A 16,839-nucleotide genomic window follows, 5' to 3' on the forward strand; every position below is an offset into this window, starting at 1 on the left:
AGAAAGTCCTACCTCATACAGAGTCCAACCCAGCTCCTTATTATACCCATGCATTTGGTCTTCCTTACACCCAGCGGGCCCTCCGGGAAAGGTCAAATCCTTCCGCACGTCTTCAGGTGTTAAAGATGCCCCTCACACCTCCTCCTCGGCCTCACCTCGGAAAGCCTGACCGCTGCTGCTCCTTCCTCCACTCCTCACCTCACACAGCTTCAGATCCCCTGGTGACCCTGACCTCATTTGAGTGTAACCATTTGCAATAGTGAAGTGTGTGTGCACTGTGAAGTGAACAAAGGGAATTTCTTTTAGTTTTCCTTTAAGGAGTTCATTTTTGCAAACACCAGGGAACACTTTCAGAGCGGCACATGACATATGATGACATAGGAACAAGGTTATCCAGAGCCCAGCGCACCAGACAGTCTGGAGAACCCTTAAGTGAAGAATGCTCGTCTCCATGGAACCTCGATAATTTAAAGGGGACAATGATGATCTGAAGCAGTCAAGGTCTCTGTTAAATCCAGCAAACCTAGGCGACTGGAGGGGTGGGGGTGCTCCTTGAGCCAGGGGACCCTTCGGTCTTTAGCGACATCATTATCTGCAGGTTATTATCATTACTACAAATACTAATACACTTTTATTAAGCACTGGCAATGACCCAGGGCAAGTGAGTTTAAGTTCATATTATATCCATTTTCATTATCGAGAGAAAAGAGGAGCGTGAACAAAGGACTATAATGTGAAATTCTAAAGTAGGAAAAATGAAAAAAGGTTAATTAAAAAAAAACCCACAGAGTAAAGAGAAAGGCTCCAACTGTTTGTAGTCAGGAGCCATGATGGATGGTGGATCTTGTCGCCCTGGACTTGTCCCCTATGATTTCTTTCCATCTCTCTCTCTATAAAAAGATTCTCCTCTCAGCTAAGGACACACAGGGACGGGGTGGGGGGGAGACGGGGAGAAGGACAGGAGACTTTTATCTCCAGGGCCCCTGTGGCTCTGAAGTTCTACAAATCAATGTGTCCTAATTCTAATATTTAGCCCCAAACAAAATCAAATACATTAAAATGTAAAAATAAAATACAAATTTGAAATACTGAGAGACGCTCCCTTCCCCAAAGACTGTTTTTTTTCTTCCTCTGATGCTAAATTACCAACGTACACCGCCCTTGCCTCTGGGTACACCCTGGCCTTCTGTACGGTTTTGGTCTCTTGGGACAAGTGGAAGGCATTCCCCACCAAACCACTTTGACAGTCTCCTGTAGAATGACATCTGTCTGCTCTCTAACTCTGTGCTTGGGCATTTGAAAGATTTTCCTCTGCAAGTTATTTCTCTCCATCACACAAACGCCTGGGGCTTTCCAAGTGTACAAAGAACAGGAAAAATTCAAAACACCAGCAGGTCAGCAGAATGGAGAACTAAATATAGAGTTGATGTGCCGTCCGGGCCAGAGTGCCCTCTGGAAGACCCGCTGTGCTTCGAGTGTACACTTACGTCACGTGGTCGGGTGTTTGTAGCCGCCTTGTTGGAGCTGCTTTCATCCATCAAACCAAATAACACATCAAACCTGGATGCCATTCGCGGTGACAGCTCAGAAAAGGTTTGTATGTATTTGCACGTGTGTCGTGTTTATAGACACAAACCTGGAGGCAGGCAATGACTCACCCAAGGTCGTACAGCAGGACTAGTGCTGGAGTCCAAGGGCCTGGGTCCCAGCATCCAGTTTTCTTCCCACTACAATGCGGTCTCCGGGTGATACACGATGCCCCAGCTGGTCTCAGAATTGCCTCAGAGGAGGACTAAGCGGCCATAACCCAGACCCCTCTCCTCAGACGCTGAGAAACAGATGACTCTTGGAAAGTTGGCTGAGAGTGAGGGTTGGGTGGGAAGGAGACAGCCCTCTCCCCGCCAAAAAGTCCAGGTGTGAACTTCACACATCTTGTTGCTGCCCGGTGTGTTTCTCATGGAGGATCTTAGCACCTCGATGGCAAGATCATACGTGTATTCTTCTCCATATTCCACCTAGCACCAACTACGAAGTTCAAATTCAATAAATGTTGACTGAGTAACTGAACTGAATGAAGTTGATAGTGAGTCAATGAGTAAACATTCAACAAAGCGTTCAGGGGACGTGACGGGTGGCAGTGGAAGGAGTGGGAGTGGGCGTACCTATCGGATTTGCCTGGACAAGAGGACCACGTGGAGACCGGACAGCAGGGCACTGTGGCGCCCGTCCTCTGGGGCCCGCTCCGGGCAGACCCTGGGCTGGGAGCTGCATGCACGTTCCCACGACTCTTATAACAACTTTCTGATGAGGGCTCTATTTTTCCTGTTTCATACCTGACAATCTGAAGCTTTTAGAGGCCCAGCAATTGCTCAAAGTCTCCGTGGTAAAACATAACAGAGCTTTTGCGATAACTGCCATTTCAAACATCTTAAACTTTGAAAAATCTGCTAACAACCTGGAGTTCTCCCCCACTTAATGACATATTCCCACCAGTGTGGTGGTGTTCACACTTCCTTACTTCCCGGCACTATAAGATGTTCCAGACTCGCACATTTCCTGCTCTCGTCCTAGACTCAGCCACTTCTCCCAGGAGCCCTGGTTCTTTTTATGGGAGGGTTGTATTAGAAACCATGATCTAGTCTTAGCTGAGCTTATTGCTAGTGGAGTGTTTTTTAGAGCTTCTCAGCTGATGGAGCAAAGAAATATGTGTGAACACTAACTTGTGTGTGTATGTATATATACATGTTACATATATATACATATATATGTATGTAACCATCTGTCCATAAATGTGAGTCCTTGCTGATGTCTCCTGTGATGACCCAACACATGGATCACTCTAGTTTCCGTTCCAACAGTGAGGAATGTGGCTTCCACCGTTGCCATCTACCTACCTTGACATCAGTGCACGAGTATCAGAACTGCTAACCCGAATTCCCACGGGAAACAGTCTTACACCTGGAGCACAGTAGTTTGTGGTTCCTTTAGTCTTGAATTTCCTAAGTTACTTAGATCAGCACCCTTACTCCCACCCCCTTCAGTGTGATTGTTTCCTACATTTGCACTAGTTAGTCTCTTGTCACAGTGTACATTCCCTCCTGGGATATCCCAAGTTCTGAACATGTTTTAATCACATACAGTAATGCTATAGACTGAATGTTTGTGTCTGCCCCCCTCCCGACCCCCAATTCATTTGCTGAAACCTAATCCCCAATGCGATGATATTCAGAGGTGCTCCTTTGGGAGGTGATTAGGTCAGGAGGATGGAGCCCTCATAAATGGGATTAGTGCCCTAACACGAGGCCCCAGGGAGGTCCCTTGCTCCTTGCACCATGTGAGGTCACAGTGAAATGGCCGTCTCTGAACCAGGAAGCCAGCATCTGCCAGTGCCTTGATCTAAGAATTTCCAGTCTCCAGAACTGTGAGAAATAAATGTTTAAGCTACCCGGCCTGTGGTACTTTGCTATGGTAGCCTAAGCAGATTAAGACAGCTAAGGTCTACTGTTTGTAGACCTTGTGAATTTCTATAGGTTTTGACAATGCATAGTATGTGCCCACCATCATACAGAATGGTTTTATCACCCCAGTACCCCGGGCTTCACTTACTCATCACTCCTGCCCATCCCACTGACAACCACTAATCTTTTTAATATCTTTATGCTTTTGCCTTTCCCGGGTCATATAATTGTAATCATACAGTAGGTTCAGGCTGGCTTTTTTTTCACTCAGCAATATGCATTTAATGTTCCTCCATGTCTTTCCATGGCTCTCAAGCTCATGTTATTTCAGTGCTGAATAATATTCCACTGTTTGGATGTACCAGATTTTGTTTACCTATGTACCTGCTGAATGACAGTTTCGTTGGTTCCAATTTTTAGCGATTATGAACAGAGATGCTACAAACATTCACACACAGGATTTTATGTGCCTATCTTTTCAAGTCAATTGGGTAAAGACCCAGGAGACCAACTGTTGGATTACATAGTGAGATTATGTTTAGCTTTGTAAGAAACTATCAGTCTTCCAAAGTAGATGTGCCATTTTGCATTTCTACCAGCAACTGAATAAGAGTTCTTGTTGCTCCACATCCTTGTCAGTACTTGGGACTGTCAGTTTCTTGGACTTTAGCCATTCTAACAGGTATATAGTGGTATCTCGCTTTAACTTGAAGTTTTCTAATGACAAGGGTTGTTAAGGATCTTTGTGAAAAAAAAAATCAATTGGCCAATATGATGGGCAGAGGAATGTTCCTCTTCTAGAGGGTCATCCTAATTCCTGATATCTAGGAATATATGTTACATGTCAAAGGAAAATTAAGATTGCATACAGAATTAAGGTTGCTAAACAGCTGGCTCTAAGATAGGGAAATAATCCTGCATTATATGGGTGAGCCCCAAGTAATCATTAGGGTCATAAAATGTGACAGAGAGTAGACTGTGGAATAAGTCAGAGTGACATGATGTGAGAAACCCTCAATTCATCCTTGTTTGAAGATGGAGATGGGGGCCGTGAGCTGAACAATGCAGGAGCCTCTATGAGAAAAAAGCGAGGAAATGTATCCTGCCCCAGAGCCAACAGAAAGGCTTTCAAATATGTAATTCTGTAGGCCTATATGTCATCAAAATCATAAAAATAAGCTCTTTAAAATGCATCATGTCACTGTGGAGCCCAGAAGCTGTTTCTTAATTCTTATTTCCTTAGTGAACCATACTCTCCCTATTCAAAGACACTTAGAATTTGATACTTTTACTAAAAAGAATCACATAACACACTCAACTGCAGCGAACTACACTGTAATAAAGTCTGCAGTAGTGAAGTTTTCCTGTACCTTAACCAGTTTGTATAAGATTGTTGCTATTAAAAAATCAATCTTTAAATAAATATCATGCATAATCATGCTTTCCCATATGGCACAATCTCAGGAGAGAGGTATTACCTCTACTTCTAGGACAGCGAAGAACCTGGACTTCGGAGCCTAGTGCATTCTGGTTCAAACCCAGTTCACTTACAAGTCTGATGACTTTGAGAGCTACTACCTTGAACCTTGACTCCTTCTCTGTATAAAAGGATATCACCTATCTTGCAGCTAGTGAAAAAAGTAAATACATATTGTAGTAGTTTGAAAAAAATTTCTCTAAATCAGGAGTCAGCAAACCTCTTCTGTAAATACTTTATGACAGCAAATGCTTTATGCTTTGTAGACCACACAGTCTCTGTCGAAACTACTCCACTCTGCCCCTGCAGCGCAAAAGCAGCCAGGCGACATAAGCAGGGCTGATAAACTCCACCGGAAAGGCTCCGGGATGACCCGCGGGTCAGTGTGCCGGTAGGGGTCCTGGCACACTGTGCCCGACACCTGACAGCTCCTCCGATCGTTACCCGGCTTCTCCCTATCACGGCCAACAAATACAGTCTTCCATTGCTCCTGCAACTCATTCGCCATCCTATCCTTCCCAACTTTCAAATTATTCAAAATCACCTAAAACGCTGCTGCCAAAGCTTCTGGGGTCACTCTACTCCCAATATCCAAATAATTGATCCATTGTCTTCCGCACTGTTATCGGACCACAGGTGTTAAAGTGGACAGGAGCTCTATGACTAATTGCTCGGTTCAATACCTACGTGCAAATTCCCTCTAGGACCTACCCCATGAACGGCCGTCCATCCAACACATCTGAATGCCTCCAACGACAAAAAACCCACCCTATTTCTAAGTGCCTTTTCTGTTGTCAGGTGGCTTGGAGTTTCTCTGAAAGCTCTTTATTGTTAGCTTAAGTTCAAATGGTTGAACTCCTTACTGTGGCTCATGGGTTAAAAGGTTTTGAGAATCACTGTTCCAGACCACACCATCTGTCACAGGGACAGAACACTGACTCTCCTCTTATGCTCTATAAAAATAAATTGTACTTTAGAAAAAAAAAACTTTTGTTCTTCAAAAGACACCATCAAAAAAGTAAAACAAAAATAGAAGAAAAACAGCCCTGACCAGTGTGGCTCAGTCCGCTGGAGCACCATCCGGCAACCAAAAGGCCGTGGGACACCCGGTCAGCGTGCATATGTATAAAGGTAGGTGATTCCTGGCCCAGGGGCGTGAAACCTCCGGTCTGGACACGTGCGATACTGGGCCGGGCACCGATCCCCGGTCCAGGCACGTACGGAGCAAAATGCTTCTCCCTCACTTGTTTCTCTCCCCCCTCCTCTCTCTAAAAGCAATGGAAAAAAAACGTCCTTGGATAAGGGTTAAAAATAAATCAAAAGACAACCCATAGAATGAGAGAAAATATTAGCGCACCATGTATTTGATTTTTTAAAAAAGTATACATTATCAGAACTATAAAATTCTTGCAACTCAATAATAAAAAAAACAAGCAAACCAGCTGAAAAGGGGCAAAGGATCTGCCCCTTCTCTCCAAAAAAAAAGATTGTAAATGGCCAATAAGCACATGCAAAATGCTCAATGCCATTAGTCATTAAGGAAAACCAAGTCAAAACCACAGTGAGATACCACTTCATACCCCCTAGGATGACAAAATTAGAAAAAAGCCCTGGCTGTGTGGCTCAGTGGTTGAGCGCTGGCTGTGAATCAAGAGGTTGCTTGTTCAATTCCCAGTCGGGGCACATGCCTGGGTTGCAGGCCAGGTCCCCAGTAGCGGGCATGGGAGAGGCAACCACACATTGATGTTTCTCTCCCTCTTTCTCCCTCCCTTCCCCTCTGTCTAAAAATATATAAATACAATCTTAAAAAAAAGAAAAGAGAGATGGTAACAAATGTTAAGCAGAATGTAGAAAAAGTAGAACCCTCGTTGCCGGTGGGATCAGAAAACGGGAAGGAGTGCGGCAGATCATCGCTGTTGACGTGACCCAGCAATTCCACTCCTCGGAACTGAAATCCACGCAAAAGCCTGTAAACGAGTGGTCAGAGCAGCAATATTCTCAGTAGCCAAGAGTGGGAACAACCAAATGCCCATCAACTGGTAAATGGATAAATAAAATGTAAAAAAAATCCATACGGTGGAATGTCTGTCAGCTATAAAATGGAGTGGAGGACTGAGGGCACAGGCTACGACACGGTGAACAGTGAAAACATTAGGCTAAATGAAAGAAGTTAGACCCAAAAGGCCACATAGTGTCTGATTGATTCCATTTATACGAAATGCCCCAAGAGTCAAACCCATCGAGACTGAAAGTAGACTCGTGGTAGCCCAGGGCTGGAAGGTGGGAAAGTGGGGAGTAACCACTAATGGGCTCGGGATTTCTCTTTAAGGTAATGAAAATGTTCTAAAATTAGATTGTGGTGATGGTTGCACAACTGTGAATACACTAGACACCACTGAATTTATACACAAAAGGGGTGAATTCTATGATATGTGGATTATATTTTAATAAAACTATTACAGAAAAATTAAAAACCCTTGACGGCCCTCCTTTGCCGAAACAGTTTTGTGGAACATGCAAGGTCCTTCAAATTCCTCATCACTTATTTCCGGCTAAACTTTCAACCCTCCTCCTCTGCTGTTGCCCGCCTTGCACCACTGTCTGCATCCACCCTGCACACACCGTGTAGGCTTCATACACACTGATCTTACTGCCGAAATGTCACAGCAGCTCTTTCGTTTCTACTGAGCTCCTATATCCTTCAGGACCAAATGCTGTTTCCTCCAAAAAATCGGTTCTTCCTCATTCAGGCAAAGCTGATCACCCCTCCGGGCTGTGAACACTGGCTTACGCATCTGCCCCTGCTAATGGACTCCAAGTTCCCTGAGTTTACCAGAGAGTATCATCTTCAGCCCCAGGACCTAACGCTTCTTAGCACTTAGTAAATGTTTATTGAACAAATGAATGACAAACCGCTCCCTGACTACCGGCTAGAAACAGTGCTGTTTCTTCTCCAACTAGTTTAATTGGTAAAATCCATACAAATATAACTTGAGTGCTGGCCTTTGGAGACCAATAAAATGAAATAAAAATACAAACTTGAGGCCAACACTGAGACTTAAGAAAAATTACCATTAAGTAACATTTCATGGAGGTTCATAGTTCAGATACTTATCATTGTTGACTGAACCCACTTACTCAAGTCAATACTCTTTTATTCGACATATTAAATGTGTTGTTTAACTCTGGTAACCACAGCTGCGACTTAGTTAACGATCTCAATAAATCCTACTTAAATCAGAGACAGGAAAAAATTATGCAAATGAATTCTTATCTGTTTTTCTGCCCAAGGCATATTTGATAACAGATAAAATATACTTCAAATAGTCTCTACTTGATAGTCAGAAAGCCATTTGAGGTTTTATTTGAATCAAAATCAAATACAAAGACAAGCTAAGAAGCCTGCTGCAGTCACAAATGGTTTTATTTCAGAAAGAAATTACACATTAAAAGGAGACGTAGTTAAAAGCCTACATCACATGGAAGTGAATCTCGTAAAGTCAACAGTTATTAATATACAGAGCCATATGATTAAAAAAGACAGAACAGATAATGACAGATGGGCTGGCCTTAGATTCGTCTGCAAAATAGTATCTTTTGTTTCAAAACAAAAATACATCGGTCTTTAAGACGGCTCTTCAGAAACGAGCTTGCCGTTCCAGTGGACTCTGAAAATGGAACCAACCACCCAGTCTCTGTGTGACACCCACACCCACCCAGCAGCATGGACACCGCCCACCGGTCACACCTTGCAGCTAGACAGGATGTCTTCCACTAATCTCTTGTAAACCCAGGCATCCCCCTTTAGCCGCTGCCTCCTGATACCCACCACATCGGGTTTTTGAAGTTGGCATACTTCCAGTTCAAACTGCATTGTCACTTTGCCAAAATCTGACTGTGTTTGACACTTCAGTGTATAGCTGTGAAAAAACAAGATAAGAAGCCATTCAGTAGGAGAACCATGAATATTCTGTATCATATAAGGGGTTTCTAAGCCTCTAGGAGGCCCGTGGAGAAAATAAACCATTATTTCCTATTGAGCAATATATTACTGCTTACACTTTCCAAATGACCTAGCTGTGCGTTAGTGATGGAGGAGGACTGGTGTTTTCCCAGAAGCTGAACTAGGATTTTAGGAAAGAATAAAGATGAAAAGGCTTTACCAGAATCCTCCCTTGCTCCAAAGAAAAGCCCTCCTTTCATAGCTATACACGCTATTCACACTCAAGAAGGCTTCTGGCACCTCTCATGCAACTCTCGGCAGTGTAATCCGTGACCATTAGGCCATTTCCACAACGTTCACAACAAAGGAAAGCTCAGGGAAGATTAAGAATATTTTTTTTGTATGCATCTCATCAGAAACTTCTGTCTTTCACATAAATAAAGCTGCAGACACCAACCTGTCAGGAGGACATATGTTTTTCAGGTTTCTCCAATAGTAATAAGAAGTTATGATCATTGCAACGCTTCAAGCCAGAGTTATAAAAGAAAACCCAAGGAGATGGTACACTCACAAGGTTGAAACATGCAGCAATTTAATTAGAACTGTCACGTTAACCACTCTGATAATGAGAAGGCCCAGACTAAGGCCCTGGCTGGTGAGGCTCAGTGAATGGAGTGCCAGCTGCAAACCAAAGTGTTGCTGGTTTGATTCCCAGTCAGGGCACATGCCTGGGTTGCGGGCAAGGTCCCCAGTAGGGGGCACACTAGAGGCAACCACACACACACTGATGTTTCATTGCCCCTCTTTCTCCCTCCCCTCCCCCTCTCTCTAAAAACAAATAAATTAAATCTTAAAAAAAAGAAAGGCCCAGACTCAATGAAGACTTAAACACATCTTAAGAAATAGGTATGTTCCCGAAAGCTGCATAAATTGAATTCATGTAAATCAGTTTTTAAATTAATTTACATTGTATTTTAGTTTTATTGAATTGTCTTACTGATCTTTGATAAATACAAACAATATCCAGCCGGATTAATGTGTAATTTCAGTTCCCTAAATATTTAGGGACACAGGGTTAGGCACTGTTTCACGGAAGTATGATGATATTACTTGTATCTGTTATGCATCATGAGGTTTCACAAAAGATCATTCTTTTTCTTACCAACTTAGTTATGTGTTTTGGTGCCCGGTGTCTTAAAAATAAGCAATCAGTATGAACAGTGCATAAAGGAGTACCCTGTACTGATGGCTCCTGATGGAAAGAGAAAGTACAGAGTGACTTAGTTATATGGAGAAAAGGTAATTCTTCTGCATTAGAAAAGAACAATAATGATCTGCAACTGAGACTGGTAATATCTAATGAAAATTAGATATAGAATAATAGCACTGGAAAACAAAAATAGAGGAGATAAAAAGAAAAGGATCAAGGCAAAGACTTTCCGGGTGATGAAGAAATGAGAACACATTACTGGTTAACAGCCAGTTGGTGAGCTGATAGAGGTCCCATGACAGAGACTTGGCGAGGGGTCTGAACCCCTGGCTAAACCTGAAGAGTGAAGAGAAGGTCAGAAGGAGTTAGATGTGTCCTAATGACGCCTAAGAGAGAAAGACGAGGTTCCCGTAAGGAGTGCCTGCCAGCACGTACAGAGAGTGAAAAGTAAAATCACTTTTGCAAAAGATTGTTTCTTAAAACTGTAACTCTAGTTTGACTATTCTATTTTTTTAATTGATTATGCTGTTACAGTTGTTCTATTCCCCCCTTCATTCCCCTCCACCCTACCCCCCAGCCCCACCATTACTCCCCCTTTAGTTTATGACCATGTGTCTCAAGTCCTTTAGATTTTATATTTCCCATGCTATTCTTGACCCCCCATCTATTTTTCTATCTACTGTCTATGCTACTTATTTTCTGTAACTTCTCCCCCCATCTCCTCCTCCCACTCCCCTGTTGCTAACCCTCCTTCAGATCTTCATTTCTACGTTTCCACTCCTGATCTAGCTGTCCTTTTAGTTTGCTTTCGTTTTAGGTGTGGTTGTTAATAACTGTGAGTTTGTTGTCCTTTCACTGTTCATGTTTCTTTAACTTCTTTTTCTTAGATAAGTCCCTTTAACATTTCATATAATAAGGGCTTGGTGATGATGAACTCCTTGAATTTGATCTTATCCGAGAAGCACCTTATCTGTCCTTCCATTCTAAATGAAAGTTTTGCTGGATAGAGCAATCTTGGTTGTAGGTCTTTGGATTTCATGACTTGGAATACCTCTTTCCAGCCCCTTCTTGCCTGTAAGGTCTCTTTTGAGAAATCTGCTGACAGTCTGATGGGGACTCCTTTGTAGGTGACTGTCCCCTTAGCTCTTGCTGCTTCTAGGATTCTCGCCTTCATTTTAATTTTGGCTAATGTAATTATGATGTGCCTTGGTGTGTTCCTTCTTGGGTCCAACTTCTTTGGGACTCTCTGAGCTTCCTGGATTTCCTGGAAGTCTATTTCCTTTGCCAGATTGGGGAAATTCTCCTTTATTATTTGTGCAAATAAGTTTTCCACTGGTGGCTGTGCCTTTCCCCCTTCTGGTACCCCTATAATTCGGATGTTGGAGCGTTTAAAGATGTCCTGGAGGTTCCTAAGACTCTCCTCATTTCTTTGAATTCTTGCTTCCTGACTCTTTTCTGTTTGGCCATTATTTGCTTTCTTCTGGTCCACTCCATCGATTTGAGTCCCAGTTTCCTTTTCATCGCTATTGGTTTCCTGTGCAATTCCATTCATTTCAATTAGTTTCGCCTTCATATGTTTCTCTAATTTGTGGCTATAATCAACCAGTTCTGTGAGGATCCTGATGACCAGTGTTTTAAACTGTGCGTCTGAGAGTTTTGCTATTCCTTCATCGCTTAGATCTATGGGCTCTGAGGCTTTGAGAACTTGTGGCATTTTTGGTCTGTTCTGGCCCTTTAAGTGTGAGAAGCGGTGCCTTGGACTCCCAGGTCGCTGGGTTATGACGCTGTATGTGGGGGCGTGGTCAGAGCGGGGAAATGGCGGCGCCCTCTACTGCCGCTTGCCGAGGGGACGCCGGCCCGGTCCAACCGCCCACTCCCTCGCCTGTCCGCTCGCACGTGGCACCGCTTCCCTGCTGTCTCCTCCGCAGTCGCTCACCTGGTGGCTTGCTCACTAGGTCCAACCCTGCGCCTGGATTCCATGTCTGGATTCCGCGCCTGAGTCCGTCTGACCGAGTCCTCCTGTGCAACCCCTCACCAGCCGCTGGTTTCGCCCCTTACCGGTCAGGCTGAAGAATTTGTTAACGGACTTCCGAAAAGTTCAATTTTCCGTGTTCTGGCTGTGTTTTCTGTTGCTAATATTTAGTTGTCCCTAAACTTGGTTGTGTGAGAAGGCACGGCACATCCACCTATACCTCCATCTTGGCGGAAGTCCTGACTATTCTATTTTTATTTACATGGTTTTGTTCAATCTATTAGTGGCTTTTAGCTGTGTTAATAATAAAGTTTTAAAGAGACGTAACTGACTGGAAAGGCATGGAAGTAGGAACCTATCAGGTGACCAGAGAGGTCGGGCTGTTCGGACCGCGAGACCACAACCTCGGAGGCTCTGAGGGCAGTTCACTCAACAGTGGGTGGGGGCGGGGCTTCGGGGAGATGACTTCCCACGGTGCTGAAAACACGGTGCGGTAGAAACAGTGAGTCGTAAAGACAGGGAGTCTCTAGGAGAACCTTGATTTGTTTGGGGTGCCACAGAAAGTAGGGCTACAACTTATAAATATTATTGTGAAGTAGAACATCAAAGAAAAATAAGATGTAAAAGGAAACTGGAAGAAGTTCAGATTTTCTCATTTTGAGAAGTCTAACTTTCAGAGTGGTGACAATACGGGCACTTAAAAAATGTACATAACTCATGTAAAACAAAAGAGAATAAGTTATGAACGATGGCACTACCAGAAAAACTTTTTGGAATGATGTGTGAAAAATATATATATTCTTTTAAAGGGGAGAAAAGAATCCTGTGCTTTCTTAAATTTCAAAGAATAGCAAGCGATAAATCCAACAGTCTCTCAGTGTGCTTCTTACCCCTTCTGCACAAAGTCCACGTGCTTCTTTGGAAGAACAGACATTATTTCATTCAAGAGTTGATCTGGATTCACTAATTTGGTTGTAGTCACATTATAGTGAAGCTTAAAAGAGAAAAAGGAGGGGTGAGAAGTAAATCTTTACATCAATACAAATACCACTCTAACTGATTCAGAGACCCCAAACTCCTCATTATAGTACCATTTCAAACAAAAATATTTCAGAAAAAATACTGAAAGAATTCACAAACCACTCTTGGTAAGTTCGATTAAGATGACACTGGGAAGGCTTGGAGAAATCATGTTTATTAGGAACTGAATCCATGTTGAGAACCACCCTGCCTGGTTTCAGGAGCTGTAACCACACACACACACACACACACACACACACACACACACATACACGGCTAAGGCTGAGTGAGCAACCTTCAGAGCATAAGCCACTAAAGAGACAAAGCTTAGCTCCCTGGCAGGAGCACCGCGTCTGCTCCTTTTACTTCATCCATAACTGGCCCCCAACACTTGATCAGTTAGCCAATGACAGGTAAGATTCCCCAAGGGGGGAACAACCTAAGACGGGCACGATCACGGGAGGTCCCTGGGAAGGACTTGGGGGACTACAGCAAAAGGAGGTGATGGACCCTCGCCCTTTGGCTATAACATAGCCTGAGTCCTCATTCTATCCAAAACAAGTCTCCTAATCTCTTGGCTGCCTTACTACCCCTGACTGATTTAAGCCTGAAACAATGACAGAGGGTGGTGTGGCCCTATGCTGAAAAGGGCAGGTTCCCTAGGACAATCAGGCCTGAGAAAAAATATGTAAAATCCTATGAAACCTGTTTTGTTTAGAATGCTCTCAATTAGATAAGGATCCAAGCAAGAAGTGAATTTGTTCCTCAAAGTTTTGTAGCTCTTTAGCTATCTGATCCTGACTCAAAATAGGCCCTCAGAGTCCTTTGTTATCTATTGTTTGATCCTTATTGCCTGACAATGACTAATGAGCTTTACCTGTATTCCTGAGCAAAACAAACCTAATAAAAGACCACTGAGGAAAAGACTCTTGGCCCTTCTCCTTTGAGAGATCGGCCACCTTTCCTCCCCAAGCAGATCATGTCTTGGTAGACTTATTCTCATCTGTGGAGACCGGGGACCGCCCCCCCCCCCCACATATCCATATTATCCTTTCAACATGCTCACCTTCCTTTCCTACCACTCTTTTTACAGAAATAAATATTAAATAATGTCTATTTTTTTGAACTGTACCTGTTGCTCCCTTCCTACCCTATGCCAGAGACATTAACCAACCTGAAATGTACACTAGGGAAAGAAGAAACAAATGCCATAGAAAGTTTCATTTGTATGTAGTTGGATATGTTTCCCTAACTCTTTCTTGATTATTTAAAAAAGTCCCAGGACCTGATTCTATGACAACTCTATGTGAGAATATAACACGTATTCCTTTTTAAAAAGTAATGTCAGGGTTTTTTTTTTCTCATTCACTGAGAGCACAGTTCTCAGATCATTTCATTCCCAACTGGTATCTAGCCTTCCATCCATTCATTCAACAACTATTTACCGAAGGCCTATTATATGCCAGGCACTGTTTTAATAGTTACTAAAAACAGACAGAAACCCTCCTTTCCTAGTAGTACCTTCACTCAAACAAAAACCATACTTTCTATGTCACTTAGATTTGAGTTTTTATAAATAACAAAATGGGGAGCTTGGCAAAGACCCAACTACCTCACCTGTCAATCAAGAACCTGTAGCCCAGGGAAGAAACACACATTTCTTAAGGTGGTTTCCCAAAACGTGATATAAACTGTCACTGGAGATGGTTATACAACATAACTCTCGATGATGCACAGATAAGTATTTTTATTTTAATATTTATGTATTTTTCCAATCTGATTAAACATATGTATAATTAGAAAAAACTAATAAATATGGTTTCTTTTAAAATAAATATGTTTTTAAAAAGTCCTCTTGAGGTGATGATAGTTTCATAGGTGCATATATATAAAGCTAAAGGTATGTTAATTGTACATTATTAATATGTGCAGTTTATTGTATGCCGATTATACCTCTATAAAGCTGTCTTTTAAGAAGAGAGTCAATACAGAAAACACCAGATAAATAACAGCTGATATGCTGAGCTGCTGACATGAAGGTAAGAGCCACGTGACTGGAGTTTGGGAACCCAGCCTAAGGCATAAAAGGAACACGTGGCAGAGCCGTGACGGGACCCTCTGCCTTCTGGGTCTCAGTCCAGGGCCCCTTCGCCACACACCGCACTGGCTCTGCCAAGGTGATAATAAACTGAACGCTTTCAAATCACAATTCAAGTGATTCCTTTAGTAAAACAATTTATCCTACTTTACCCACTAGTATTTGATAACTGTTTAGCTTCTCATAATATATATACTTGGACAAGTTTCCCTAATTTTCTTTATTTAACACTTTCCAGGTAAATGGCACTATGATTTCCTTAATCCCCATGTTAAGGTTTGGAATACAACTGCCTCCAACTAGAGAAATCTCAGAATAAAAAGATAAAATATGCCCAATAAACAGCCATATGTAACATAAAACTTCTCAGTGTATTACACAAGTTCAACAAGGCAACAAATACTGATGGATCAGTCCTCTCTTCTTCCGCTTTAAGACAGGATATATATGGATCTCAGAACACTCTCCCCTGCAGCACCCTCCTGCCCAGCAGCTGAGCATTTTCCTCCCCCCAAACCTACCCAGCTTTGCTCAAAATGAGACCCTCAGGACAAAACCTACACACAGACACAGTCCCCAAACCCCAGAAAACACTGTCTGCTCCCACCTCCCGTAGGCCCACCCTTCTCGAACATGCTTTCCCACAGCACCGAGCTGCGTCAGAGCAGCAAACCCCCACCTGTTCCCGCTGCCGCTCTATGGGCTCCTCAAGGACATGAGCTGTGCCTCACCCACCCCTTACCTCCCCAAACAAAAATGCCACTCATCAGATGTTTGAACGACAGCTCAAGAGAGAATTCAAGAGAAAGGGAATTACTAATTACCTACTAATAACTTCTTTTCTTTCCCACCAGCTAGTGTGTGGGAAAGGGAGCAAATAACTCCTTGGCTGTATCTAATTCACCTCTGTACTCTCAAAGCCCATTGCATAGTAACATGTGTATTTTAGGTGCTCAAAAATATTAACTCAATGCTGAATGAATGAATAAAAATACTTATCAATTCATTCATTCAGTACTTTTCTTTAAAAAATAAAAACTAGCCCAGTTAGCAGTCACCTTCCGAAATCCACAGTAAAGATGTCCAGTCCACGCACCTTTAGCCTTCTCGGCCCTCCTTTGGCGGAGCCCTTCCTTTTGCTCCTGCTAAGCACAGTGATAACCTTATCCAGCCCCCTTTCAAGGCTGCCAAACACCTTGGTCCCTTTTCTTTTTGGAGTATCCTCTACATGCACTTGGTTGATATCCAGTTCCACTGAGCGACACCTTAAAAAAAAGAAGAAACCCACAAGTGGAAGGGGGCCTCCAGCCCCCTGGGCCCTGTCTACAGCTGTGCCTCATTCGGGCGCCCCAGGGCCAGCCCATCTCCTTCCTCGGGGAGCACAGGGGTCTCCTCCCACTGGAATGTGGCCACCACTCCCGCCCCCACCAAATGCCACTCGGCCCCCTATCTTTTCCTTTTTAATGTCAAGTATACAGAAAAGTCAAACAAATAGTACAATGCACAACTGTTAATATTTTGCCACATTTGTTCTTTCTCTATCTATATAATAAATACACAAAATATATGTACATCTTTGCTGAGCCATCTGAAATTAACCCCCCTGAAGATATCATGATACTTCTTCACTCTGAAACACTTCAGCAAACATCGCCAGTAAA

The 16,839-nt window shown here is 43.0% G+C and overlaps 1 protein-coding gene across 5 annotated transcripts in view; it reads right to left on the bottom strand.

The window, feature by feature from the left end:
- Positions 1-8,348: 8,348 nt before the first annotated feature.
- MELK (maternal embryonic leucine zipper kinase) overlaps positions 8,349-16,839 on the bottom strand; it is a 78,585-nt gene continuing 70,094 nt past the window's right edge. For all 5 annotated transcript variants that reach the window (XM_037144535.2, XM_037144536.2, XM_037144532.2 and 2 more), the window contains 3 exons: positions 16,275-16,443; positions 12,951-13,054; positions 8,349-8,855 (listed from right to left, as the gene is read on the bottom strand). In XM_037144535.2, coding sequence (XP_037000430.2) covers positions 8,678-8,855; positions 12,951-13,054; positions 16,275-16,443 — 451 coding nt within the window. In that variant the 3' untranslated portion in view covers positions 8,349-8,677. The remainder of the gene's footprint in view (positions 8,856-12,950; positions 13,055-16,274; positions 16,444-16,839) is intronic.

The sequence above is a fragment of the Artibeus jamaicensis genome, unplaced genomic scaffold (genome assembly GCF_021234435.1).
Source record: "Artibeus jamaicensis isolate MK-2021 breed Jamaican fruit bat unplaced genomic scaffold, CSHL_Jam_final scaffold_1964, whole genome shotgun sequence".
NCBI classification, from domain to species: Eukaryota; Metazoa; Chordata; class Mammalia; order Chiroptera; family Phyllostomidae; genus Artibeus; species Artibeus jamaicensis.